The following is a 25,050-nucleotide window of genomic DNA, read 5'->3' on the forward strand; positions in this document are numbered from 1 at the left end:
ATTGATGATGCCACTACAGCAGCCAATAGCTAATGTGTGGATGGTTTGAAGTACCACAATCCTTCTCTCATCTACCTTCACCTCCCTCCATCTTCTCTCTTTATCTACAGGGCCAATAACAGAGGAAGTGAATGAAGATACAATATAAAATCAGACACATTGTTTTAATTTGTAAAAACATATCACAGAGAAACTGAATCACAAAATGTACATCATCGACCCTGTGAAGAACATGTACAAAATACTGTGTAAACAAGTAGAAAAGCATGTAAAAAAAAAAAAAAAGAGTCTGCCAAAGCTGTAAACAAAACAATTAAACCACGCTAGTCACACCGCTACCAAGGCTGTTACATGCTAACAAGGCATACTATAGTCTATACCACTCAAGCTCAACTCTGGACCAGTTCCACGGCTTTTCTTCAGATTTAGAGCTGGGGCACCAGGTTTGTGTAATTAATGATCAGGTAGAACAGAAAACTAGCAGGCTCCAGACCTCGTAGGGTAAGAGTTGAATAACGCTGTCACACTTTTTCTCCATCTCTAGAAAACACAGCTGATTTTTCAAATTGAATTCTAAACTGAAGATCATGATTAGTTGATTATTGGAGTCAGGTTAGCTGGGGCAAAACTGTGACACCAATCAGGCCCCCGCAGACTGGAATTGCCTGGTCTATACTTTCACCCTTCTGACAGCAGAAACTAGATCAGGAATCTCTTGTCCACCAATGTTTTGTTGGCCAGGTTTCTCCGCCCAATACCGTTACGGATTAACCGAAAGATCTAGAATAGAAAATAAATTTAATTTTTTGCTGTTATACAACTAATACAAACAAAGACAAGTACACCCAATACTGACCATTTGCTGTACGTATGTGAGTACGCCTGCCAGTATGAAGCTCTGTGCTCCCAGGTCGACCACACAGAAGAAGAGTGTGTCAAAGATCAACAGAGTGGCTTCGTTCCCATAGAACAGCACGTCACTGAAGGAATGGGACTCATCTGTTAAATAAAGACATATTTCAGAGGTCATACAGGTGCCCAGGCTTGTTCACAGACCACACTGCCATTCATCTGCAGCCCACACAGTGTGTGTAATGTAGTAACATATACAACAGTAATATGCGGCCTCTGCCATGTTTCGAGATATATACAGTACCAGTCAAAAGTTGACACACCTACTCATTCAAGGGTTTTACTTTATTTTTTACATTATAGAATAATAGTGAAGACATCAAAACTATGAAATAACACATATGGAATCATGAAGTAACCAAAAGTGTTAAACAAATCAAAATATATTTTATATTTGAGATTCTTCAAAGTAGCCACCCTTTGCCTTGATGACAACTTTGCACACTCTTGACATTCTCTCAACCAGCTTCATGAGGTAGTCACCTGGATTGTAATTTCAATTAACAGGTGTGCCTTGTTAAAAGTTAATTTGTGGAATTTATTTCCTCCTTAATGCATTTGAGCCAATCAGTTGTGTTGTGACATGGTAGAGGTGGTATACAGAAGATAGCCTTATTTGGTAAATGTCAAAGTCCATATTATGACAAGAACAGCTCAAATAAGCAGAGAGAAAAGACAGGTGTGCTTCACAGTGGGAACCACACATCATCTGTTCACCTACTCTGTGTCTCACAAAGACACGGAGATTGGAACCAAAAATCTCAAATTTTGACTCATCAGACCAAAGGAAATATTTCCACCAGTCTAATGTCCATTGCTCGTGTTTCTTGGCCCAAGCAAGTCTCTTCTTATTATTGGTGTCCTTTAGTAGTGGTTTCTTTGCAGCAATTCGTCCATGAAGGCCTGCATCACACAGTCTCCTCTGAACAGTTGATGTTGAGATGTGTCTGTTACTAAAACTCTGAAGCATTTATTTGGGCTGCAATTTCTGAGGCTAGTAACTCTAATTAACTCTGGGTCTTCCTTTCCTGAGGTGGACCTCGTGAGAGCCAGTTGCATCATCGAGCTTAATGGTTTTTGCAACAATTTTCGGATTGACTGACTTTCATGTTTAAAAGTAATAATGGACTGTCATTTCTCTTTGTTTATTTGAGCTGTTCTTGCCATAATATGGACTTGGTCTTTTACCAAATAGGGCTATCTTCTGTATACCACCCCTACCTTGTCACAACAAAAATTACTTGCTCAAACGGAAAGGAAAGAAATTCCACAAATTAACAAGGCACACTTTGTTAATTGAAACGCATTCCAGGTGACTACCTCATGAAGCTGGTTGAAAGAATGTCAAGAGTGTACAAAGCTGTCATCAAGGTGGCTACTTTGTAGAATCTCAGATATATTTTGATTTAACACTTTTTTTGGTTAGTACATGATTCAATGTGTTATTTCATAGTTTTGATGTCTTCACTATTATTCTACAATGTAAAAATAAAGAAAAACCCTTGAATGAGTAGGTGTGTCCAAACGTTTGCCTGGTACTGTATATACATATAAACTATTGGAACCAAGATTGAAAAAGAAGTGATGTTGGCACAAGATGGAGGGAAGGTTGCAGCATAACCGTTGTAGAAGATGCTCTTGTCCATAGGCTCCAAGAACTCCATCCCTATGACTCTCTCAAAAAACAGTTTGTCTCTCACAATGTATTCCATGTCCTGATGGGCCTACAGAGAATACAACATAACATCAGGAAAAGGTGTGTGTGAAAATATTTAGAACAGATCCTAGGAAGTGACTCATGGTGTGTTGTGTGTTTATATCTTACATGGTCTATGACAGATCCTAGGAAACGGTTCATTGTGTGGTATGTTTATCTTATCTTACATGGTCTATGACAGATCCTAGGAAACGGTTCATTGTGTGGTATGTTTATATCTTACATGGTCTATGACAGATCCTAGGAAACGGTTCATTGCGTGGTATGTTTATATCTTACATGGTCTATGACAGATCCTAGGAAACGGTTCATTGCGTGGTATGTTTATATCTTACATGGTCTATGACAGATCCTAGGAAACGGTTCATTGCGTGGTATGTTTATATCTTACATGGTCTATGACAGATCCTAGGAAACGGTTCATTGTGTGGTAGGCTTTGGTGCTCTGGTCAAAGGGGTGTCCCGAGGCTGCGTCCACCAACCGCGACGGTCCATTTCTCTGTTAGAGACAAACACAGATATACCTTTGAACAAGGTAAATATTTCCATGCCCTTGAGTGTACCTGACCCATTGAACTCTACAAAGTAATCTGAAATTGTAGATCATGAAATGTGTTGTAACCTGAAATTATATGAAAACTGTGACAACTACATTTTTAAAAGCTTCAGACAGAGGCACGTTAAAAGTGGTACAACGTAACAGACTATTCTGATAGAAACACATTACATAAAACAGACATGAATATCTTTGCTGTTGATTATGATGATCTCAAACAACACACAGACACACACAGCCCCACCCTGCTGAGGGGCTCCAGGATGCGGTCGTACTGCAGGCGTAGGCGGCTGGTGATGGAGATCTGGAAGGTCTGAGTGTCTGTGTTGGGAAGGAGACCTCTCTGACCACACAGAGACTCCTACAGAGAGAGAGAGGGAGAAAGGGTTGAATAGCTTTTTATATCGGAACGAAATACACACATCCCAATTCCACACACACACACACACACTCTCTCTCTCTGTGTCTGTCTGTCTGTGTACGTACGGCCTCTCTCTTGAGGTTGATGTTCATCTCCTCCATGTTGGTGTCAGCGTGGCCGTGGACGGAGCGCCCGTGGATGTAGTAACCAAAACACCTGTGGGACAGCAGCAGCACCGAAATCTAAGACAGAAGAAAAATGTTGTTTAAATGACTGATAGCATTAAAAACAGCAGCAGTTCATCAGCCCATCTCACTTTTACAAAATGTGCACGGTAGCTGAGACACTATGCTGGTGAGAGTGATACTCACGTTGCTGATAGAGCATAGGTCCACAAACTGACGGATCTTATCCTCCACAAAACGCTCATGGAAAGCAGTGAAGAAAATGATCTGCAGAGAGAAAGTGAAAGACACAGAGTGAGAAAGCCTGTCCAGAGACCCACTCTGGTAACAGGTCCGACCAACGTCTGCAGTTCACAGGGGTGTACCTACCTGCAGCAGTCCAATGCAGAGCCAGAGTGTGGCGGCCAGGCCATAGCGCAGCATCAGGCTGTAGGGAGGGGAGTAGGACTGAGGGGGGCGCTGGAGATCTGACCAGGGGTCCCTAAGGGCCAGACTAGAGAAGCCAACCACCTAGACACACAGGGAGAGAGAAAGAGAGAGCAACAGAGTCACAGAGAGAGAGTTAAGAAAGTGATTTGAAATGTATCAGGGGAGAGTGCTGCCATTTCTCTGATGGGAAAGAGAGTCACAGAGAGAGTCACAGAGAGAGGCACAGGGGCAGAGAGAGACACAGAGGGGCAGAGAGAGACACAGAGGGGCAGAGAGAGACACAGAGGGGCAGACAAGGAGACAGAGAGAGACAGAGGGACAGACAGAGACACACAGAGGGACAGACAAGGAGACAGAGGGGCAGAGAGCGACAGACACAAAGGGACAGACAAGGAGGCAGAGAGAGAGGAAAGGAAGATGTGTGTGTACCTCCAGTAGGAAAAGCACAGCCATGATCTGGAAGGTGGGGCTGATCTTGCGTATGGTTTGAATCTCATTCCACTCGTTGGCCACAAAGTAGGTCCTCCAGATGCTGACAGGAGAAGGGCTGTGCTTCGCCTCACCGTTGCCATTGCCTGACAACAACCCAAATCATGGTCACGTCTAATTCAGAGAGACAGAGGGGTAAAACAACTTTCAGAGAAAAGGGAAAGGCGTTTTTTGACTACGTACCCTGGATGGTCTTGTTGGCTTTGCCGCGCGGTCTCTCCCAGTCTATGAAGAAGATATCCACTGACAACTGCTGGATCAGCTTATGGAGAAACTGCACAGTCTGGAGGACAGGAAGACAAGTTAGACCTGTGGTATTCAAACTTTTTCAGCAGGGATCCCATTTCTATCGGCAGAATTTCTCGTGACCCCACCCCAAATCTAATGACCGATATATCGATATTGGCCAATAATTCCACCGCTATTCGATAAATAGGATGAAAAAGGCAAATATGTTCCTTTCCCCCCCCAAATGTATTATTAGGATTAGGAGGCTCCAACACAAGGTTACCACAGGAAAGTGGGAAATCACTTCCTCAGCAAAACCTCTCACTACACAAATCTGCATGTCCTTCAGGGAAGAGAACAGAGTTGTGAAGTAGCACAGGTCCATGAACTGCTCAGCTGCAGTGTTTTCCCCATAAAACCCGAGGGTTATTCTTTGACTGTGCATGTTTATGTTAATGTTGTGTTCCGAACGTTGGGTCAGAATCTGTGTGTGGGTTAGGGTGTGTGCATGTGTGTTAAGTCATGTGGTGTTCCTAGATGAAGGATTGATGAGGCCTTCAGATCTTCTAATATGCCATTGGCACCTATGTCGCCGCCTTGGGAAAAACTCAGATTATTTGTTTCATGAAATAATAGATAATGAGGATCCTTGGCATCCTAACACTGATAGTCATAGGAGTTGGACTGCAAGTTTCAACAGATTCACCTATATTAACACCAGCCCTATTTTCCTGGCAGTTTTCCTATAGGTGTGCCACAAAGCGGTAGTCTTAGCGTTGGCACACAAAACAGAAAAGTATTTGTATTTTGGAACTAGATGTTTCTGCACATTTGAGGACGTTATACTATGTTATCCCACCAGTGGTGAGAACCTGCTGTAGCTCTTATTACCATCATCTATGCCTTAGTTGGTTTTAGGTGGTTTGAACCAATTTATATACTTACACAACCTTAAAAGTCTGTAAATTGACATTTTACATCAACAAATAACATATAATTAATTTTTATCTCTTACAAAATTAGGAGAACCAATATAAATAATTTACTAAATCACATTTAATTTTTCAAATAATCTGTACTGTAATCCCCACACCCATTAAAAAAAATATATAATCGTTTTTTTTTAATGTGGTGACCCCACTGCAATTCCCCCGCGCCCACACTAGGGGTCGCTCCCACGACGTTGAATACCACAATTTTAGACAAATAGAAGCATACACATAATACAAGCTGTCAACAGGGTGGGATGGTCTCACCTTGAGAGCAAAGGCACAGCCCACATACGCCACAAACCTCTCCTCCTGCAGACCTGGTAACGGTAGCAGCACTGACACAAAATGCTGGGCCTAGACACACACACACACACACGTTTTTAATGTTCTTGTGTGGGAGGGGGAGAGGAAAAGAGGAGGGGGGAGAAGAGAAAGACTTGCCTCCACCGTCTGAGTGTGCAGCCCAGGAGAAGAAAGAAGAGAAAAACCTTGAATAAAATCAGAATCCGTATAAACAGGAGTAAAGACCAGAGACAGGTCAGAGGTAAAGGTCTGTTAGTGTGTGTGTGTGTGTGTGTGTGTGGGGGGGGGGCTGTGGTGTGTGTCTGTCTGCGGGGTCTCTGTCTACCTTATAGAAGATGAGCCAGTACAGGCCTGTTCCCACGGTGATGAAGAAGAAGACGTTAGCCAGATCACCAGCGTAAAACAACAGGAACTTCAATACGGTCTGAGATCAAGAAAAAGAGGGGTGAGAGACAGAAAAATAGAGAAGGAGAGAGAGAGAGAGAGATCAGGGAAAATATATGACAAACATGCAATCGAATTCTACATTTAAATAAATGCATTTGGGTGTTTAAAGGTTAATGGTTACTTTCTACTTTTAAACTCGGACAAAACAGAGATGCTTGTTCTAGGTCCCAAGAAACAAAGAGCTCTTCTGTTGAATCTGACAATTAATCTTAATGGTTGTACAGTCGTCTCAAATAAAACTGTGAAGGACCTCGGCGTTACTCTGGACCCCGATCTCTCTTTTGACGAACCTATCAAGACTGTTTCAAGGACAGCTTTTTTCCATCTACGTAGCATTGCAAAAATCAGAACTTTCTGTCCAAAAATGATGCAGAAAAATGAATCCATGCTTTTGTCACTTCTAGGTTAGACTACTGCAATGCTCTACTTTCCGGCTACCCGGATAAAGCACTAAATAAACTTCAGTTAGTGCTAAATACGGCAGCTAGAATCCTGACTAGAACCAAATAATTTGATCATATTACTCCAGTGCTAGCCTCCCTACACTGGCTTCCTGTTAAGGCAAGGGCTGATTTCAAGGTTTTACTGCTAACCTACAAAGCATTACATGGGCTTGCTCCTACCTATCTCTCCAATTTGGTCCTGCCGTACATACCTACACGTACGCTACGGTCACAAGACGCAGGCCTCCTAATTGTCCCTAGAATTTCTAAACAAACAGCTGGACGCAGGGCTTTCTCCTATAGAGCTCCATTTTTATGGAATGGTCTGCCTACCCATGTGAGAGACGCAGACTCGGTCTCAACCTTTAAGTCTTTACTGAAGACTCATCTCTTCAGTGGGCTATATGATTGAGTGTAGTCTGGCACAGGAGTGTGAAGGTGAACGAAAAGGCTCTGGAACAACGAACCACCCTTGCTGTCTCTGCCTGGCCGGTTCCCCTCTTTCCACTGGGATTTTCTGCCTCTAACCCTATTACAGGGGCTGAGTCACTGGCTTATTGGTGCTCTTCCATGCCGTCCCTAGGAGGGGTGCGTCACTTGAGTGGGTTGAGTCACTGATGTGATCTTCCTGTCTGGGTTGGCGCCCCCCTTGGGTTGTGCCGTGGTGGAGATCTTTGTGGGCTATACTCGGCCTTGTCTCAGGATGGTAAGTTGGTGGTTGAAGATATCCCTCTAGTGGTGTGGGGGCTGTGCTTTGGCAGAGTGGGTGGGGTTATATCCTTACTGTTTGGCCCTGTCCGGGGGTGTCCTCGGATGGGGCCACAGTGTCTCCTGACCCCTCCTGTCTCAGCCTCCAGTATTTATGCTGCAGTAGTTTATGTGTCGGGGGGCTAGGGTCAGTTTGTTATATCTGGAGTACTTCTCCTGTCTTATCCGGTGTCCTGTGTGAATTTAAGCATGCTCTCTCTAATTCTCTCTTTCTTTCTCTCTCTCGGAGGACCTGAGCCCTAGGACCATGCCTCAGGACGACCTGGCATGATGACTCCTTGCTGTCCCCAGTGCACCTGGCCGTGCTGCTGCTCCAGTTTCAACTGTTCTGCCTGCGGCTATGGAATCCTGACCTGTTCACCGGATGGGCGACATGTCCGAGACCTGCTGTTTTCAACTCTCTAGAGACAGCAGGAGTGGTAGAGATACTCTTAATGATCGGCTATGAAAAGCCAACTGACATTTACTCCTGAGGTGCTGACTTGCTGCACCCTCGACAACTACTGTGATGATTATTATTTGACCATGCTGGTCATTTATGAACATTTGAACATCTTGGCCATGTTCTGTTATAATCTCCACCCGGCACAGCCAGAAGAGGACTGGCCACTCCTCATAGCCTGGTTCCTCTCTACGTTTCTTCCTAGGCTTTGGCCTTTCTAGGGAGTTTTTCCTAGCCACCGTGCTTCTACACCTGCATTGCTTGCTGTTTGGGGTTTTAGGCTGTGTTTCTGTACAGCACTTTAAGATATCAGCTGATGTACGAAGGACTATATAAATACATTTAATTTGGTTAGAAGTCGGGGGTTACAGGTCAGGTACCTCCATGTCAATGAGAGGAGAGCCGATCCTCCTCTTCCAGCTGGCTGTCTTCACCAGGGAATACAGAACAGAAATGCCACCCAACACACCTAGGGCGATCTACACACACACACACACACACACACACACACACAAATCATTATGGTCTTCACTATACATGCAATCGCAACAGCATTACCCTTCTCGTTCTCTGCCCCCTGGTTACTCACATCAGTCTTCATGTGAGCCTCAGTCTGGTCCATCTCATAGTCCACAGCAAACAACACCTAGAACACACAGAAGTTACAGTGGGATCAGGGATGTGTGTGTGTGCTGTGAGAAGGTGTGTGTGTGTGTGTGTGTGCCTCACAGAGACAGTCTGTGTGTTTGGGGCAGTGATGAGGACGTCTGAGTAGGTCACAGAGAGGAGAGGAGGGAACACCTGTCCCTTCTGAGTCCCTGGCACCAGCTGAAACCTATGTCACAAATACACACACATGTTTTCACACCCTGCTAACATTGCTGAATGCGTGTAGTCCTACATGGATGTGTGTGTGTGTGTGTGTGTGTGTGTGTGTGTGTGTGTGTGTGTGTGTGTGTGTGTGTGTGTGTGTGTGCAACTCACCCTATCCTGATGCTGCTTGCGATGCGTATGACTTTTGGCAGAGAGCCGAGGCTCTTCTCTCTCCCACTCAGAGTGTCCACCAGTAACACACGTCTCGATAGGTACCAGTCGTTCAAGTTACCTACACACACCAGTTATTCAAGATACTTGTTGAGGGAGAAAGGATTTAAAACAAATGTACCCCCTCCCACATTCACCTTGGTTGATGAACTTCCTGTTGTATTCTTGGTTGAGGTTGCGTGTGGGAAGAGGGAGCAGTCTCCTGTCCTCTCCTCGGCTCAGATCCACAAACACATCGTAGAATAAAGGCTCAGCATAAACACGCAACAGGTCCGCTACGGAGAGAACACACTACACACACAGACACATACGTAATAGAATTGGACGCTAAGTGAGAACGCAAAACAACTGTCACCATGAGAAAACACCACAGCACATGTTGACGAGGTAGAGACAGGGCTTGACTTGGGCAGGAGTTCACCGGATCTGAGTCCCTGCACCTCAAATGTTCTACTGCTCGAGCTCCTGTTCCTCTTATAGAATATTATCTCAAAAGTATTGTGGAGCGTCTGCACCTAAATACTGTATAAACAGTAGTGGCATCCAAAACGAGTACCGGAAGCCATTTCAGTTCAAGTCAAGCACTGGATAGAGGTAGAAACTCACAGTCTCCTGGTAGGCCGTGCCAAAGGTGTAAGCTGCCTCCTGTCTCCTGGTGGTGTCTGGACAGAGCTGGGAGAGGAGACAGTCACTTTCCTCAAGTCAAAACTAATAATGATAACGACTGATCTATGACTGAGTTGTATCATGAAACACTGGCGTCTCCACACTGGAACCAGCAGTGTGATGGAAAGAAGAACACCTTTAGGCTAGACTTGTGTGTCACTAAGGGCTCTGCTCCCAACCTCAGGTTGTTACAAATATTACTACAGTAGACAGCTCAGCTTGAAGGTCAATATGAATGGGAGTCATTATGAACTGCAAAGTGTGGCAATGCAAGACTAGCCTACACTAGTCAGGCTCAAGATGAACTTCCTGTTTTACCTGCAGGTTGTTTCCTCCCACTTTCTCCCATTGGAGGAAGTCTCCTCTGGCGTTGTAGACAGCAGCCACTAGGTTGATGTCTGTATTCTGAGAAAGAGAGACAACGCACGTAGAATCGGAGTGATCATCATAGGTGTTATTGTAATAGTGTTGGGTCAATGTGTGTGTTACGGACCCTGTTGCGTCCCTTGAAGCTGAATCCAGTGGGAAGTGGCTCTGTCTGCAGCACGCGGTTGGCCAGACCCGGCTGGTCCCCGTAGTAAAGCCATGGGAGATTGGCTCTCCTAAAGTCACAGGGGCAGGAATGGACAGTTCCATTGACTGATCTACTCCAGATTTTACATCATTGGTTGAAAACAGTGGTTAGAGACTCCAGAGCAAGAGTAGATCTTCAGAAGATGTTTTAGGGGTTATAGGTTAGGGGTCAGGAAAAGGGTTAGAGGTTACCAGTAGGATATGTCCTGTGTAGATCCCAGGGCTGCGGTAGCTCTGAAGATGGTGTTGTAGAGACCACAGGCATCGTTGGCCACGCTGCTGAAGGAGTGCATGTTCATCACACACATGTTCCCCAATGCCTGGCATGCTGTCAGGTTAGTATACACCTGTACAATGCACACATACCAACACGATCAGGTCAGAGAACACCTGCAGGACACACACCACACACATGGACAAGTGCACATCAATCGTCCAGGGACAGAAAGGTGAACAGGTATTTGAGAGGCTGTATATTTTACCAAGCAGGCAGCTGCTGAAGAGTAGAGGTTTGTGGAGAACCATGCTGATTGTACAGGAAGGGACTACAGGGGGAACATACCAAACAGTGTTACAGTGTTACTACAATTCCACAGTCACATAACTACAGCAGGCTCACTGATGCTCTGGGCACAGTTTAAAAAAAATTACAGTATCTACCTGGATTTTGCCTATTGGATAGGAATAACACAGAGAAATAGAATGAATACAACGGAATACCCCATTCAAGTAAATTATTCGTTCTATTTCTATGCATTTAATCTTATCCGACAGACAAAATCCAGATGGATAACATTTGAAAAACTGGGCCCTGTTGTGTTGACTTACCAGCTCGGCATAATTGACATTAGGGTTCACAGCTGTAGGGAGGTTGTTGGGAGGGAAACACATACCTCCAGCCTGTAAAGAAACACGACATATGATTCACGGATGCTCTAGACTTGTATTTCATTTTAAACCCATACATGACACACACTCGTATTATAGAGGGTGGGCTCACCAGGATGTTGGAACCACACACACAGGACTGAGAGGTGTTGATGAGGGAAGCCTGGCATCTCTGACACCTGACAGAGACAAGAGAGCAGAGTCAGACAGAGACAGGCAGAGTCAGACAGAGACAGGCAGAGACAGACAGAGACAAGAGAGCAGAGTCAGACAGAAACAAGAGCAGTCAGACAGAGACAGCCAGAGACAGCCAGTAAACAGTTCAATCAGCAGAATCTTAACAAGTCATGCAATCTGAGAGTTTAGAGCAGAGACAGACAGACAGACAGAGACAGTAAACGGTTCAGTCAGCAGAATCTTAACAAGTCATGCCATCTGAGAGTTTAGAGCAGAAATATCAGTTGTTCTGCAGGAAGACTTGGCTGTGTCTGGTACCTGTCTCCGTAGCTGTTAGGGGCTGAGAGGGCAGGTTCAGCTCCGTTACACACCTCACACCTGGCCTCTTCCAGAGGGTTCCCCTGGACATCCCGCTCCACTACAGTACAACAATACAGCATTAGCATCACACAGCGGCGCACCATAAACACCATCACATCCCCTGTAGACGTGGCTCCTCCAGCTGCTGTCTCACCCAGTATACTCCCAGTATTACTCACCCAGTATACTCCCAGTTTTACTCACCCAGTATACTCCCAGTATTACTCACCCAGTATACTCCCAGTTTTACTCACCCAGTATACTCCCAGTATTACTCACCCAGTATACTCCCAGTATTACTCACCCAGTATACTCCCAGTTTTACTCACCCAGTATACTCCCAGTTTTACTCACCCAGTATACTCCCAGTTTTACTCACCCAGTATACTCCCAGTTTTACTCACCCAGTATACTCCCAGTTTTACTCACCCAGTATACTCCCAGTTTTACTCACCCAGTATACTCCCAGTTTTACTCACCCAGTATACTCCCAGAAGGGCACTGACAGGTTCCCTGCTCAGTCAGACTGCCTGGACAGAGGATACACCCATAGCCATCCTCTGTTACTGCCTACAGAAGACAGGCAGAACACATGCAGTTCAGCACCAGTGGGGGCTGCTGAGGGAAGAACAGCTCATAATAATGGCTGGAACGTAGCAACGATGTAACCATGTGTTTGATACCATTCCACTTATTCCTCTCCAGCCATTACCATGAGCTGTCCTCCCCAACTACGGTGCCACCAACCTCCTGTGTTCAGCACACTTCCCAGGACAATCTGTTTTGACTGAGACCTTTAAACTGGTCGGTGAATGATAAGTAAATTGAAATAGCACTGTATTATATGGTGTGATGTACTGTCTAGTAGTACGGAATAAGAACATACCGTTTTTTCTAGTGGACACTTCTGACAGGTGATGGAAGCTCCGTTGGTGGCGAGAACTCTGAACCCAGTCACACATTCACAAGACAAACCTGATGAAGGAGGAGAGGGTAATTGGTTAACACAAGATATTATAACAGTGGACACAGCTGTAGGTTACGTTGTAAACCATCAGTGCCATTTCTCTCAGCAAACAATACCTGCAGCAATCTTATTGACTGATGAACCAGCTAACATAGTCTACATATAGGACAATGCAACTAGCAGGCCAGTTTACACTATATTAGCTGCATTATTATCCAATTCTAACCAGCTAGCTAACCAGGTGGTTTACTGCAATACATACATTCCTCCCTTATGATTCGCTACTGCTGTATTTAAGTACTATTTATCAAAGAAGGTTGAGCCTGTTCTATTCTAACACGTAACGTTTTAAACAAAGCGTTTGACTCTACAACAAACCCAGACTGGAGTGGATTAGCGTACTGCTAATTAGGTAGCCCGTTAGTCACAGTACAACCAACAACACCATTGATAACGCACCAGTTGCACTCGTACTCTGGTTCGGTCCGCATTTCACACAGGACTGACTGGAGATGTCGTAGAACTGTTCCACGCTGCAATCTGAAGGACGCTGAAACGAAATCGTAAACTGCTGGGAGTGAAGTAGGTTTGATTTTATTGTTAGAAATAGTGCCAATCCGCACACAAGTAGCATCCCCGTTGCCATGGTAGAGAAACTGACTTCCTGTTATTTTACCCACAACCCCTTCTGTCTTTTGGGGCGTGTGCTCGCGCCACTTTTCTTGCGCCTCCCTACTTCCCCATAAAATGCGCACATGTGGCATCGCGTGCACAGTTAACGTGGTCGGGCTCTTAAAAGGGACAACATTTCGACCTATCAGCATCACACAAAATTACGATATAAAAAGGTTAAACTACAGAGGAGCCAGAGTTATGGTTTTCACCTGGTAAGTAATTTGAGGAGTTGAGCGGTTTAGCTTTTTAACTCAAATATTGTTAAATGTCTCATTTCACAGCCACGGTGCCTCCGGGCTAGTTGCGACCCGCACAGACAGCTGTGTGTTATGTGTTAGGCTAGGAGGTGGTTGTGTTGGACTGACCAGTACCCGGTGTTCGCGGGGTCCGACATGTCAATCAACCTGCTATCTGCCAATCACGGGAATGCCTGGAATGTTCTGATGCCGGGCATCCTGGTGGTTGGCGGAGTGGCGTGGAGGGGGGTTGGGCAGGGGGGGTGGAGCATTGGAAGTTAAGACCAGGTTCAGTCTTTATTCTCTCTCTCTTACGTCTGGGCTTCCCAAGAGAAGGTCATGATTGGCTTGTGGGTTATCTGTCATCTTTTTGGTGTGTGCTACGGCCCAAACAGTAGCCTGTGTAAAGTTGGTTTAATAAACCGTCAATTCGCAAACTCAAGCCTCTGTCTGGACAATTGTTCATTTATGATCTAGGCAGGTCATTACATTGGTGTCAGAAGTAAAAACGTTGTTACAAGTTAGCCAGCTAGCTAGCTGACTTATGTGGCTAGCTACCGTAGGTGAGAACGGGGATTGAAAATGCGTCGAGGGAATCCGAAAGTGAAGGTGGAGGTAGGGGACGATTATGGCCAAGGAGGTGCGTGTGAATGGACGTCGGGGGTTCTGTCTGAGGAGATCGCCAGGGAATCGGAGCGCAGAGGCTGCTTGAGGGAGGACGTTAGAGCGATGGCGGCTGAAGCGGGCATGAGTGCTTCGTCGACTGTATTTCGCGCGGATTCTGGTGGGCGGACCGAAGTGGCGACGTCGACGCGGCGTGACGAGGAATCTGGGGCTCAGGATGTAAACAAACATGGCGGCGCCCAGTTCCCGGCTGCGTCCGTATCTGTTAAGACCCCGAAGTATTCCGGTAAGGCGGATTGGGAAGCTTTTCATGCTCAGTTTGAACTGTTAGCTCATTTTAGGGGGTGGTCGGATGAAGAAAGGGCACTGCAGTTGGCTTTATGCCTCACGGATGAAGCTCTGGCCTGTTTGATATTGATTAGCCCCGAGGACAGGCATGATTATGGTGCTTTAGTGGGAGCACTGAGGAGGCGCTATGGACAGTGTGTACAGCCCGGGCTACTGCGCTCCGAACTGAGTAATAGACGCAGGCAGCCTGGAGAGCCTCTACGGGTGCTAGCTAATGACATTGAGAGCCTCTCTCGGCGGGCATATGCTCACATGCCCCCCTCCGTGCAGAGCGAGCTAGCACGGGACCAGTTCATACGGGCGCTCTCTCCTACGGAGCTGCGCATACAGACCCAGCTGGCTCATCCTGAGTAATTGCAGACAGCCTTGGAGATGGCTTTGGAGAGGGAGCTGGTGTGGGCTGGGGCTTCAGCTGGGGCTTTGGTGGGGGTGCAGGGAGACACACCCTCTGTGCGAGCTGGGGGGCAGAGCAGCCCGGAGCCGGAAAAGCCTGCTTGGGTGGCCGAAATGACAAAACTCATTCGGGCTGTGTCGCTACAGGCGGCACGAAACACAAGCCCTGGTCCCAGGGTCTGCTGGGGTGGCCAGCCAGGCCATCTGCGCCGAGATTGCCCCATGTCCCCCAGAGCTCAGGGAAACGGCTCGGGGTCCGCATAGACCGGGTAGTGCGGACCCCTGGCTTTCTATCCCAACCACCATCATCTTCAGGAGGAGCCCACCGGCACAGACGGGGAAGCAAGGCTCCACTTCCCCCAGAAGCAGACGAGGGCAAGCGGATGGAGCCTGTTGTTGTGGTGGGCCGGACCTGTGTTGGGGACTTTTGTCATGTCCCTGTCACTGTGGAGGGGGTGCCCTGCTCTGCCCTGGTGGACACTGGGTCCACAGTAACCCTGGTGAGGCCAGATATTGTGCCAGGTTGGACTCAGTGTGAGCCTACAACTGTGCAGCTCCGCACAGTCACAGGTGAGCTGGCACCCATGAAAGGGAATAATGACTCTGACAGTAGGGGGCAGGACTGTGCGTCATCCTGTGTGGGTGGCGGCTGTGCAGGACCCTTGTATCCTGGGGTTGGACTTTCTTAGGAGCACAGGCTGCTAGTTAGACCTAAATAGGGGCACACTGAGCTTCCAGGGAGGGACGGAAGTCACCATGGCTCCCCCTAATGTCACATTCACTCAACCCAACAAACCCTTTACTCCAACAGTTAAAGCAGCAGAGACTCATGGCTGCGCCCCCTCCCCCACAGCTGTGTGTGACTTTTCCCCAGTCCCCCTGTCACCTACGGCGGTGTGTTACATTCCCCCAGCTACCTCCATGACACAGCCCTCTGTGAGCCCGGGCCACAACCCCCCAGCCCAGCTACCCCAGATGGGAGAGGAGAGGACACTGTCTGCAGTGAGGGAGATATGGGGGAGGAACTGTGTTGGTCTTGACCCCGAGCAGCAGGAACGGTTGTGGCAGTTGCTGTTTGAATTCAGAGACAGCTTTGTTTTGAGTGAGGAAGAGGTGGGTCAGACTCATCTGGTGCAGCATGAGATCGACACAGGTGATGCTCGACCCATCAAGATGCGTCCCCGCCGTATCCCGCTGGCACGCCAGGAGGCGGCAGACAAGGCTGTGTTGGAGATGCAGCGGGCAGACTTCATTGAGCCCTCAGACAGCCCCTGGGCGGCGCCAGTCGTCATGGTTCCGAAGAAGGGGGGCAAGCTGAGGTTCTGTGCGGACTACAGGCGGCTGAATGAGGTAACCAGGAAGGACTCATACCCCATATCGATGAGTCGCTGGACCTGGTTAGGGGGTCCTCCTGGTTCTCCTCACTAGACCTCCGCAGTGGCTACTGGCAGGTGCCCCTCTCCCCAGAGGCCAGAGCCAAAACTGCGTTCTCCACTAACAGAGGACACTGGCAGTTCAAGGTCCTGTGCTTTGGCCTGTGCAACGCTCCAGCTACTTTTGAGCGTTTGATGGACAGGGTGCTGGATGGCATCCCCCGACAGCAGTGTCTGGTATACCTCGATGACATCCTGGCCCATGGCAGCTCCTTCCAGTCAGCCCTGGGGGCGCTACGGCGTGTGCTGGAGAGGGTGGCTGCCGCAGGTCTGAAGCTCCACCCCGAGAAGTGCCACTTCATGAGGAGAGGTGTCCTTCTTGGGCCACCGAGTGGGGAAGGAGGGGATCAGCACCATGGAGGCCAAGGTAGGGGCTGTCAGAGACTGGCCCACCCCCACCGACCAGCGTCAGCTGAAGAGCTTCCTGGGCCTGGCCTCGTACTACAGGAGGTTTGTACGGGACTTCTCAAGCATTGCTGCTCCACTGAACCGCCTGCTGCCGAAGGACAAGGCTTTCACTTGGACAGTGGAGTGTGAGGAGGCGTTCAACACCCTCAAACGTGCACTGATCGGGGCCCCCGTGCTCGCCCCCCCTGACCTCACCTTGCCCTTTATCCTGGACACAGACGCGAGCGATGTGGGCATGGGTGGGGTGCTGGCCCAGGTGGGGCCAGAGGGGGAGAGAGTGGTGGCGTACTTCAGCAAAACATTTGACAAACATGAGCGCCGCTACTGTGTCACCCGGCGGGAGCTCTTGGCTGTTGTGGCTTCCGTCAAACACTTCAAGTACTACCTGGGTGGTCTGCCCTTTACTGTAAGGACTGACCACTCTGCTCTCCAGTGGCTCATGTCTTTCAGAGAGCCAGAGGGGCAGGTGGCACGCTGGTTGGAGGAGCTTCAGCCGTATGACTTCACGGTGGTGCACAGGGCAGGGGCACGCCACTCCAACGCCGACGCCATGTCCCGTCGGCCCTGTACTGCAGACGGCTGCCGCCACTGTGAACGGAGAGAGGGACGGGAGAGAGCTGCGGGCAGAGGAGGGTGTCTGTGCCACAGTGTGTCGGGCGAGCGGGCCTGTCTGCTGCGAGCTGCAGACTGTCGACGTGGCTGAATGGCGGCAGCAGCAGGGACGGGACACAGACCTACAGCCAGTGCTACAGTGGGTAGAGGCGCAGGTGAGGCCACCATGGGAAGAGGTGACAGCGCTCTCACTCGCGACCAAAGGGTTGTGGTCGAAGTTTGAGAGACTGCGGCTGGCTGATGGCGTGCTACAGCGGGCATGGAAGGAGTCAGCTACGGGAGAGGAGAGGTGGCAGGTGGTGGTCCCAAAAGCATTGCGGGAGGCTGTGCTCCAGAGTACTCATGGGGGGGTGGGGACTGGACACTTTGGGGTCACAAAAACACTGCGCCGTATTCCATCAGGGCTTCTACTGGGGGCAGCACAAGAGGGATGTGGAGGACTTTTGTCGCCGCTGTGACAACTGCACAGCGAGAAAGGGCCCCCCAGGCCGCTCTCATGCTCAGCTCCAACAGTTCCCAGTGGGGGCTCCCATGGAGAGGGTGGGAGTGGATGTAATTGGGCCGTTCCCCACCACAGACAGTGGAAACCGCTGGGTGCTCACGGCCATGGACTATTTCACAAAATGGCCCGAGGCCTATGCTCTGCCTGACCAGGAGGCAGAGACCATCGTCGTCGCCCTGACAGCGGGGATGTTCAGCAGGTTTGGAGCTGCAGAGTCCATCCACAGCGACCAAGGCAGAAGCTTTGAGTCCCGTGTGTTCGCCACCATGTGTGAGAGGCTGGGTATGCACAAGACCCGCACTACTCCTCTCCATCCTCAAAGTGATGGCCTTGTGGAGCGCTTCAACAAAACGCTTGGACAGCAGCTGGCCATCGTCTCTTCCAAACACCAGCGTGACTGGGACAAGCACCTGCCTATGGTCCTCATGGCATGCCGCTCCGCTGTCCAAGACTCCACCTCCTGCACGCCTGCCCTCCTCATGCTGGGGAGAGATCCGCACCCCTGCGGAGATGGCGTTTGGTCGGCCCCTGGATAGCCCTCATGTTCCTCCGGGGCCGGAGTATGCCCGGAGACTCCAGGACCGCCTGGAGACAGCCCACACCTTCGCCACAGAGCAGCTGGTGAATGCAGGTGTGAGGCAGAAAAGGAACTATGACGTGCACACCCGGGGAAGGCACTTTGTGGCTGGGGAGCTGGTCTGGGTCTACAGCCCCCTAAGGAAAAAAGGCAGATGCCCCAAGTTGGACAGTCACTGGGTGGGACCCTGCAGTGTCCTGGAGAGGGTAGGGGAGGTTGTGTACCGGGTGCAGCTTCCTCCCAGGGGGAGAAAGGTGGCACTGCACCGGGACAGGTTAGCCCCATACAGAGGGGCCTCTTTTTCCCAAACCCCAGGAACCCCCACAATTCCCCTCTCTGGCAATGACATTCTCCAGGCACCCACCCTCAGGTGCCGCAGACACGGCTCCAGACAGCCCACTCCCCCTGTCTCCCCCCCTGTGTCACCGCGTGGTTCCCCAGAGCCACAGACTGTATTACCCGTTCCCGCTTCCTTGTCCCCCATATCCCTGCCTTCATCCCCTGGTTCCCAGAGGGGCACTCTGCGACCATCACGGCCACGCAGGCAAAGGAGACCTCCGGGTCGCTTCAGAGACTTTGTTTGTTCCCTCGGGGACGAGGGACTTTGTGGTGGGGGGGCTGTGTAGCGACCCGCACAGACAGCTGTGTGTTATGTGTTAGGCTAGGAGGTGGTTGTGTTGTACTGACCAGTACCCGGTGTTCGCGGGGTCCGACATGTCAATCAACCTGCTATCTGCCAATCACGGGAATGCCTGGAATGTTCTGATGCCGGGCATCCTGGTGGTTGGCGGAGTGGCGTGGAGGGGGGTTGGGCAGGGGGCTGGGCATTGGAAGTTAAGACCAGGTTCAGCCTTTATTCTCTCTCTCTTACGTCTGGGCTTCCCAAGAGAAGGTCACGATTGGCTTGTGGGTTATCTGTCATCTTTTTGGCGTGTGCTACGGCCCAAACAGTAGCCTGTGTAAAGTTGGTTTAATAAACCGTCAATTCGCAAACTCAAGCCTCTGTCTGGACAATTGTTCATTTATGATCTAGGCAGGTCATTACAATAATAATGAACCTCTGTGTCAGCGTTCATCAGTTGTGTTGTGGGTTACTTAACGTGTTTAATTTCTCTGGAAAATCTGGAATTTGGATGTTCTTAATATAAGTAAAAAATGTGCCCATTTTAAATGTTTATCCTTTTGTTGCTGTTCTTAATGTATTAAATAACTCGATTTCTGCTTCATGTTAACACTTTTTGTATCCGTTTCCAGACCTCTGTTTGCCATATAAAATGAGTTAAATATGACCATGTACTTCGGTTGCAGGGTCTGAATATTGAGGCCGGGCTGAAGACATACGAAGATTCTTTACCAACTTATACCTCCCAGAAGGTGGTGTGTGTATATACACTGCTCAAAAAAAAGGGAACACTTAAACAGCACAATGTAACTCCCAAGTCAATCACACTTCTGTGAAATCATACTGTTCACTTAGGAAGCAACACTGATTGAAAATAAATTTCACATGCTGTTGTGCAAATGAAATAGACAACAGGTGGAAATTATAGACAATTAGCAAGACACCCCCAATAAAGGAGTGGTTCTGCAGGTGGTGACCACAGACCACTTCTCAGTTCCTATGCTTCCTGGCTGATGTTTTGGTCACTTTTGAATGCTGGCAGTGCTTTCACTCTAGTGGTAGCATGAGGCAGAGTCTACAACTCACACAAGTGGCTCAGGTAGTGCAGCTCATCCAGGACGGCACATCAATGTGAGCTGTGGCAAGAAGGTTTGCTGTGTCTGTCAGCGTAGCTACAAGCTATTTAGTCATTGTTAGCGGCTTTTACCTTCTGCACAGCCAGCCAGTTTTCTTAACCTGGATAATACTCGCCAGTCTAGCTTCCCTGCCCCATCCACCACTGCCCCCTGGACACTGATCACTTGGCTACATAGCTGATGCATGCTAGACTGTCCATTAATCACGGTACTCCATTCTGCTTGTTTATGTTTTATCTGTCAGCCCCAGCCGCACTCAGGCTGTGTGTGTAGTTAATCCGACCCTCCCTGCCTAGTCAACGCTATTTTACCTGCTGTTGTTGTGCTAGCTGATTAGCTGTTGTCTCACCTACTGTTTTAGCTAGCTCTCCCAATTCAACACCTGTGATTGCTGTATGTCTCTCTCAAATGTCAATATGCCTTGTATACTGTTGTTCAGGTTAGTTATCATTGTTTTAGTTTGCAATGGCGCCCCTAGTTCCACTCTTCATACCCCTGATACCCCCTTTGTCCCACCTCCCACACATGCGGTGACCTCACCCATTACAACCAGCATGTTCAGAGAAACAACCTCTCTCATCACCCAGTGCCTGGGCTTACCTCCGCTGTACCCGCACCTCACCATACCCCTGTCTGCGCATTATGCCCTGAATATATTCTACCATGCCCAGAAATCTGCTCCTTTTATTATTTGTCCCCAACGCTCTAGGCGACCAGTTTTGATAGCCTTTAGTCGCACCCTCATACTACTCCTCCTCTGTTCCGCGGGTGATGTGGAGGTAAACCCAGTCCCTGCATGTCCCCACGCACCCTCATTCATTGTTTCATGCATGTCAACATCAGAAGCCTCCTCCCTAAGTTTGTTTTACTCACTGCTTTAGCACACTCTGCTAACCCTGATGTCCTTGCCGTGTCTGAATCCTGGCTCAGGAAGGCCACCAAAAATTCTGAGATTTCCATTCCCAACTATAACATTTTCCGTCAAGATAGAACTGCCAAAGGGGGAGGAGTTAGCCTGCAAAGTAATGTCATACTTTCCAGGTCCATACCCAAACAGTTCGAACTACTAACCTTAAAAATTACTCTCTCCAGAAATAAGTCTCTCACTGTTGCCGCCTGCTACCGACCCCCCTCAGCTCCAAGCTGTGCCCTGGACACCATTTGTGAATTGATCGCCCCCCATCTAGCTTCAGAGTTTGTTCTGTTAGGTGACCTAAACTGGGATATGCTTAACACCCCGGCAGTCCTACAATCTAAGCTAGATGCCCTCAATCTCACACAAATCATCAAGGAACCCACCAGATACAACCCTAAATCTGTAAACAAGGGCACCCTCATAGACATCATCCTGACCAACTGGCCCTCCAAATACACCTCCGCCGTCTTCAACCAGGATCTCAGCGATCACTGCCTCATTGCCTGTATCCGCTACGGAGCCACAGTCAAACGACCACCCCTCATCACTGTCAAACGCTCCCTAAAACACTTCTGTGAGCAGGCCTTTCTAATCGACCTGGCCCGGGTATCCTGGAAGGACATTGACCTCATCCCGTCAGTTGAGGATGCCTGGTCATTCTTTAAAAGTATCTTCCTCACCATTTTAGATATGCATGCGCAGTTCAAAAAATGCAGAACTAAGAACAGATATAGCCCTTGGTTCACTCCAGACCTGACTGCCCTCAACCAGCACAAAAACATCCTGTGGCGGACTGCAATAGCATAGAATAGTCCCCGCGGTATGCAACTGTTCAGGGAAGTCAGGCACCAATACACGCAGTCAGTCAGGAAAGCTAAGGCCAGCTTCTTCAGTCAGAAATTTGCATCCTGTAGCTCCAACTCCAAAAAGTTCTGGGACACAAGTCCATGGAGAACAAGAGCACCTCCTCCCAGCTGCCCACTGCACTGAGGCTAGGTAACACGGTCACCACCGATAAATCCATGATTATCGAAAACTTCAACAAGCATTTCTCAACGGCTGGCCATGCCTTCCGCCTGGCTACACCAACCTCGGTCAACAGCTCCGCCCCCCCGGCAGTTACTCGCCCAAGCCTCTCCGGGTTCTCCTTTACCCAAATCCAGATAGCAGATGTTCTGAAAGAGCTGCAAAACCTGGACCCGTACAAATCAGCTGGGCTTGACAATCTGGACCCTCTATTTCTGAAACTATCCGCCGCCATTGTCGCAACCCCTATTACCAGCCTCTTTCATATAGTCTAAGATCCCCAAGGATTGGAAAGCTGCCGCAGTCATCCCCCTATTCAAAGGGGGAGACACCCTGGACCCAAACTGTTACAGACCTATATCCATCCTGCCCTGCCCATCTAAGGTCTTCGAAAGCCAATTCAACAAACAGGTCACTGACCATCTCGAATCACACCGTACCTTCTCCGCTGTGCAATCTGGTTTCCGAGCCGGTCACGGGTGCACCTCAGCCACGCTCAAGGTACTAAACGATATCATAACCACCATCAATAAGACAGTACTGTGCAGCCGTCTTCATCGACCTTGCCAAGGCTTTCGACTGTCAATCACCATATTCTTATCGGCAGACTCAGACTCGGTTTTTCTGATGACTGCCTTGCCTGGTTCACCAACTACTTTGCAGACCGAGTTCAGTGTGTCAAATCGGAGGGCATGCTGTCCAGTCCTCTGGCAGTCTCCATGGGGGTGCCATAGGGTTCAATTCTCGGGCCGACTCTTTTCTCTGTATATATCAATGATGTTGCTCTTGCTGCGGGCGATTCCCTGATCCACCTCTACGCAGACGACACCATTCTATATACTTCCGGCCCGTCCTTGTACACTGTGCTATCTAACCTCCAAACGAGCTTCAATGCCATACAACACTCCTTCCGTGGCCTCCAACTGCTCTTAAATGCTAGTAAAACCAAATGCATGCTTTAACCGTTCGCTGCCTGCACCCGCACGCCTGACTAGTATCACCACCCTGGATGGTTCCGACCTTGAATATGTGGACATCTATATGTACCTAGGTGTCTGGCTAGACTGTAAACTCTCCTTCCAGACTCATATTAAACATCTCCAATCGAAAATCAAATCTAGAGTCGGCTTTCTATTCCGCAACAAAGCCTCCTTCACTCACGCCGCCAAACTTACCCTAGTAAAACTGACTATCCTACCGATCCTCGACTTCGGCGACGTCATCTACAAAATAGCTTCCAACACTCTACTCAGCAAACTGGATGCAGTGCCATCCGCTTTGTCACTAAAGCACCTTATACCACCCACCACTGCGACCTGTATGCTCTAGTCGGCTGGCCCTCGCTACATATTCGTCGCCAGACCCACTGGTTCCAGGTCATCTACAAGTCCATGCTAGGTAAAGCTCCGCCTTATCTCATTTCACTGGTCACGATGGCAACACCCACCTGTAGCACTCGCTCCAGCAGGTGTATCTCACTGATCATCCCTAAAGCCAACACCTAATTTGGCCGCCTTTCGTTCCAGTTCTCTGCTGCCTGTGACTGGAACGAATTGCAAAAATCGCTGAAGTTGGAGACATCTCCCTCACCACCTTTAAACATCTACCTGAGCAGCTAACCGATCGCTGCAGCTGTACATAGTCTATCGGTAAATAGCCCACCCAATTTTACCTACCTCATCCCCATTGTTACGGATACAGTTCTGTGTGTGTGTGTATCCTGTGTGTGTGTTTCTTTTCTCTCCTTCTCCCCTCACAGGTGAAAATCATCACTCCCCAATCAGTCAACAATCAATCATCAATCAGAAGACACACCTCCTCCTATTTCCTGACCTATCACAGTTCCTTCCCCATGGTTTAAAAACCCCATCATTTGTTTGTTCTGGAGCCCAGCTCAGCTCACTCTCTCTGTAAAATGCCATGTCTGTAGGTCTCTGTGTTTCACTCTCGCTTTGTGTCGTAACCTCTTTTGTTTAAGCACCTCATAGCACTTTGTCATCACCTGTGAGTATTGTTTTTGGTTATGGTGTTTGTGTTTGATTGCTGGTGGAAAAGGGGGAAACCAAGACAAGTCGCCCATGGGCATACACTACCCGTAGGTGAACTTTGTTAAATACACTAGTTAGAACTGGGCGGACCACCCACTGTATTTTTGGTTAGTTAGTTAGCTGTTGTTAAAGTAGGCTAGTCTAGCTTAGGGGTGTTTTTGAATACTTATTGTTTCTTTCCTTGGGTCCAGCTCAGCCCCTTTTCCTGCTCCCCCCATTACCGTGTGTTTATAAATAAACCTAGAGTTTGACGGTAGATTTCAGTTGTCGTGCTTATTTCGTTCACACTTTTCCTTTGTCACAATAATAATTTGCATGAGTTATGTTACGAGTCTCATTACCATCCCCCCTAGACTGTCGGGCCAAAAGGGATTCGTAACACCCATACTGTTTTTATTTATTTACTTTTCTTCTCTTTTGCACACCAATATGTCTACCTGTACATGACCATCTGATCATTTATCACTCCAGTGTTAATCTGCAAAATTGTAATTATTTGCCTACCTCATGCCTTTTGCACACAATGTATATAGACTATTTTTTTCTG

At 48.5% G+C, this 25,050-nt stretch overlaps 1 protein-coding gene and 1 long non-coding RNA gene across 2 annotated transcripts; one reads left to right on the top strand and one right to left on the bottom strand.

Annotated features, from left to right (window-relative positions):
* Positions 1-145: 145 nt before the first annotated feature.
* Positions 146-13,630, bottom strand: tmem67 (transmembrane protein 67). The gene is made up of 28 exons (XM_064946570.1): positions 13,407-13,630; positions 12,867-12,955; positions 12,460-12,550; positions 11,939-12,038; positions 11,556-11,622; positions 11,384-11,455; positions 11,038-11,100; positions 10,748-10,902; positions 10,476-10,584; positions 10,301-10,387; positions 9,923-9,988; positions 9,454-9,607; positions 9,257-9,377; positions 9,002-9,107; positions 8,862-8,918; positions 8,653-8,751; positions 6,498-6,596; positions 6,134-6,223; positions 4,833-4,932; positions 4,590-4,735; positions 4,101-4,241; positions 3,918-3,998; positions 3,672-3,788; positions 3,430-3,546; positions 3,021-3,128; positions 2,534-2,636; positions 857-999; positions 146-780 (listed from the first exon to the last, which is right to left on the bottom strand). The coding sequence occupies exons 1-28, from the start codon at positions 13,591-13,593 to the stop codon at positions 700-702; spliced, it is 2,949 nt and encodes a 982-aa protein (XP_064802642.1). The 5' UTR covers positions 13,594-13,630; the 3' UTR covers positions 146-699.
* Positions 13,631-13,703: 73 nt separating this feature from the next.
* LOC135520788 (uncharacterized) lies at positions 13,704-24,759 on the top strand. Its single transcript, XR_010452443.1, has 2 exons — positions 13,704-13,834; positions 20,064-24,759. It is a non-coding gene; the product is annotated as an uncharacterized LOC135520788 (long non-coding RNA).
* Positions 24,760-25,050: the final 291 nt, after the last annotated feature.

The sequence above is a fragment of the Oncorhynchus masou genome, chromosome 29 (genome assembly GCF_036934945.1).
Source record: "Oncorhynchus masou masou isolate Uvic2021 chromosome 29, UVic_Omas_1.1, whole genome shotgun sequence".
In the NCBI taxonomy this organism is placed as follows: domain Eukaryota; kingdom Metazoa; phylum Chordata; class Actinopteri; order Salmoniformes; family Salmonidae; genus Oncorhynchus; species Oncorhynchus masou.

Coding starts and splice junctions, on each gene's coding strand:
- tmem67 (XM_064946570.1), bottom strand. CDS start 13,593: ATGGCAACGGGGATGCTACTTGTGTGCGGATTGGCACTATTTCTAACA. Junction 3,547..3,671: donor TCAACCTCAAGAGAGAGGCC/GTACGTACACAG, acceptor CTCTCTCTGTAG/GAGTCTCTGTGTGGTCAGAG. Junction 1,000..2,533: donor CAAGAGCATCTTCTACAACG/GTTATGCTGCAA, acceptor TTTATTTAACAG/ATGAGTCCCATTCCTTCAGT.